The 3,763-nt window shown below is 51.7% G+C and overlaps 1 protein-coding gene across 1 annotated transcript in view; it reads right to left on the bottom strand.

Annotated features, from left to right (window-relative positions):
- The window catches only part of GAK (cyclin G associated kinase), a 96,666-nt gene that overhangs the window by 60,974 nt on the left and 31,929 nt on the right, over positions 1-3,763 (bottom strand). Inside the window, exon 6 of the mRNA XM_006874137.1 lies at positions 3,188-3,313. Within this exon, the coding sequence (XP_006874199.1) occupies positions 3,188-3,313 (126 nt within the window). The remainder of the gene's footprint in view (positions 1-3,187; positions 3,314-3,763) is intronic.

Here is a 3,763-nt window from a genome sequence, read left to right as displayed (position 1 = left end):
CCAGTATAGACAGTCCTCCTCCATGGGACCCCTGAGCCAGTATAGACAGTCCTCCTCCATGGGACCCCTGAGCCAGTATAGACAGTCCTCCTCCACGAACTCCTGAGCTGTTACCAACAAACTTCATCTAAAGAACTCACGAGCCGGTGTAGACAGTGTTGGTACAAGGACCTCCTGAGCTTGTGTAGACAGTCACCTGAAACTCCAGGGTCCACTGGCGACAGCACTAAATCTAGGAACTCCTAAACCCAGTACTGACAATGCAATCTAACATGGAGCCCTAGCATGGTGCTAAACACTGGACTGCTAACCACAGGCAGGAGCTTCAAACACCAGCCTCTCCTTGGGAAGCCTGTACAGGGTCCCTAAGTCAGAACTGACTCAGCATCACTTAACAACAACAATCCAACTTAGCCCAAGGAACTCCTGAGCCCAGGATTGACGGCCCCTGTCTTGGGTGGGGCAACAATAATAAATCATCCTTGAATAAAACACTGGGTTTCTTTTTCCTAGAGCTATGGGCACATTAATCCCCAAGTGTTTAGATAGATGTTGTTGTTATTGTTGCTAGGTGCTACTGAGTTTGTTCTGACTCACAGCGACCCTATATACCGCAGAACAAAACGCTACTGGTCCCACACCAACCTCACAATTGTTATTAAGTCTGAGACCACTGCTGCAGCTTAGATGTAGCTTGTTGTTGTTAAGTGCCGTCGAGTGGATTCCGACCCATAGCGACCCTGTATAGGGCTTCCAGATGTATATTGTTGTTGTGGTTATGTGCCGTGGAGTCGGTTCTGACTCATAGCGACCCTGTACAGGGTTTCCGAGGCTATAAATCTTTACGGGAGCAGAAAGCCTCATCTTTCTCCTGCGGGACAGCTGGTAGTTTCAAACTGCTGACCTTGTGGCTTGCAGCCCGATTCGTAACCACTATGCTACCAGAGCTCGGACTGAGGAAATGTTTTGATGCTGCTGGGACAGATTCTCACTGAGAAAGAGGGACACACAAATACTGAAGGGGGCAGGCTAGAAGCATCGCGGGGTGCAGACGAGGACTGTGGGTTTGTGACTTGTGGAGGGGAATGTAAACATGTATGGAGGTGGCGGTGGTTGTGCACTGTCGAGTCAGTCCAGACTCACAACGACCAGTACAGGGTTTCCACGGACATAAACCCTTACAGGAGTAGAAAGCCTCATCTTCTCCCACAGAGAGGTTGGTAGATCCGAACTTCCGACCCTGTGGTTAGCAGCCCAACTTGTAAGCCGCTATGCTATAGGTACAGACATGGAACTGTGTGCACGTACACGGTGTGCACACACAGAGAAGCGTGTCTGCATGCGTGGATGTGTGCATGCACCCACATGTCCTTCCCAACTCTTCCCCTTAGCCCTGGGGGCTTTGGCAATCCACTTGTTCTAGGTTGACCTGTGTGTCCCCAAATACGTGTTAAAGTGACTGTGGCTGGGTTTGGAAATTGAGGTTAATCCTTTGATTATGAGGCCACACCAGTATAGTGAGGATGGTACCCCTAATTCCTTCTGCGTTCTCAACAGGCCACAATGGACCGATACTCCAAGGGGAAGGCAGGCATCAAGGGACGTCCGGATTTGGAGTTTCTGCCTCCAAACCTTTAAAAGCCCCACATGGGGTATCTGTGTCCGATAGCCCTGGGAACCTAAGACGGCATTAAGAGTCTCAGCATCTAGTGCTGACACTGCTCAGCACAGGCCGGGTCCAGTTTTCCTGTAGGCTGCCAGGGCCCCTAAGAAACCCGCTCAGAGTGTGATCAGGATTTTGAGGGATAAGAAAACGTATTCATCTGATAAACACCGTCTAGTTTTGCAGAATAAGGAAACACGTCACTTAGAGGGCAGTACATCAAAACCCAGTCCTGTTGTGGTCTGCAGGATAAGCACTGGACTGCTAACCGTGAGGGTCGCAATTCAAATGCGTGTGTGTGTGTGTGTGTATACATACACATATATACATATAGATATACGTATGCATATAGGGAGCTCTGGTAGTGTAGTGGTTATGAATTGGGCTGCTATTCTCAAGGTCAGCAGTTCGAAACTACCAGCTGTTCCATGGGAGAAAGATGAGGGTTTCTGCTTCCGTAAGATTTACAGCCTCAGAAACCCTGTGCCAGGTTGCTATGAGTCAGAACCGACTTCACGGCACACAGCCAACCACATATGTATACACACGTATGGAGTCCTGGTGCGGCGCTGCAGGATAAGCACTGGACTGCTAACTACAAGGTCGGCAGTTCAAATCTACCAGTTGCTTCTCGGAAAGCAAAGCATGAGAGCCCTGAAAAGTCTCTCCATTTCCACCATGCAGCAATGCTACTGGGACATGAAGCGGGTGTCAGCAGTGAGCACGAGGAGCGGGAGGACGCGTTCGAGGCAAGCTGCTCCCACACATGGCATGTCCCTGAGACAGGGTGGCACCTTCACAGCGCCAGCTGCCGCTACAGCACCTCTTCTCAACAGACCATCGTTTTATGGGTACTAGGTATGGAAGGACAAGCTGCCTGCAGAGATGCTGACCAGGGGAGAACACTACCAGCTCCCAAGAGCCCCCCGGCCCGTGCCTCCCAGTCCCACCTGAGGGCTCCTCACCAGGGCCAGCTCATTCTGGAACACCCTAACTCAGCTTTGCCCACGTTTGCGCTCATCCTCTGCCTGGAATGTTTCCCTCAGAGTCCCGCTACAGACACCACCCTGGCGGCCAGACAGGGCTGTGGACCGTGTACACTAACACTGTTCAGTCCCTGCTGTCTGCACCTGCGGGGGGTGGGCTTATCTGGATGCGTTGTTGAGTGCCTTCAGGTCGGTTCTAACCCACAGCGGCCCTGTATAGGGTTTTCAAGGAGTGGCTGGTGGGCTTGAAGCGCCGACCTTGCGGGGCTATCCTCTGCAGACATCCCTTGTGGGCAAGTTTTAAAGAGATTTTGGGGCGGGGGGAATGAGGAGTGAACAGCCTTTACCCATTTAGAAGCAAGTTTGGGAGGGATGTGGATGAGGATGAAACGGAATGTTCTCATTAGAACCTGAAGCAGGGGGGTGGGTTTCCTTGGCTGCCCTGGGTGCTGGCACGGTGGGGGCTACAGCGGAGACAGGGACCCCAACGTGGAGAAGCACCTGTTCAAAGGCACTGTGCACAGCCGCTAGTCCTCACCTCTTCCTCCACCATCGCACGCTTCTGAGCGCTCCAGCTGTAGTCTGGGTAATGCGACATGGTTGTGGCGCTGCCAAAATCACACAGCTTGATGGTCCCCTGATCGCTAACCAGTAAGTTTTCAACCTGTAAAAATTCCAAAAGAACCAACTTAGGAATGCAGGGTGGGTATCAGGTCCGGAAGGCAGATGCATAAACAGAGCTTATTTCAGCAGGCTTGGCACCGAGAGCCATGATGCGGGGATGCCCAGCCTGCCGCTGAGGACCCATCGGGTCTGCACGGCTCCTCTGGGTAATGTGGTCACAGCCAGCTCTGCAGGCAGATGAGGAGAAGCATGGGGTCTCAGGGCCTGGCCCAGAGCATGGCTTTGACCCCTGGTGGGGTTAGGACTGAAAGCACAGGATGTGCACATAGAAGCTGACAAAGTAGTCTGCTTTCAGGACCCTGCCCCCCCTCCAAAAAAAACCCCAAAACCAACCAGTGTCTTTTATACTGATTCAAAAGAATATATGTTCGTTTAAAAAATGGGTGGTGATACAAAAATCAATTGGATTTCTCTATAGCAACAGCAATAG

Source organism: Chrysochloris asiatica, unplaced genomic scaffold (genome assembly GCF_000296735.1).
Source record: "Chrysochloris asiatica unplaced genomic scaffold, ChrAsi1.0 scaffold00262, whole genome shotgun sequence".
In the NCBI taxonomy this organism is placed as follows: Eukaryota; Metazoa; Chordata; class Mammalia; order Afrosoricida; family Chrysochloridae; genus Chrysochloris; species Chrysochloris asiatica.
This window is presented reverse-complemented; position numbering and strand designations above follow the sequence as displayed.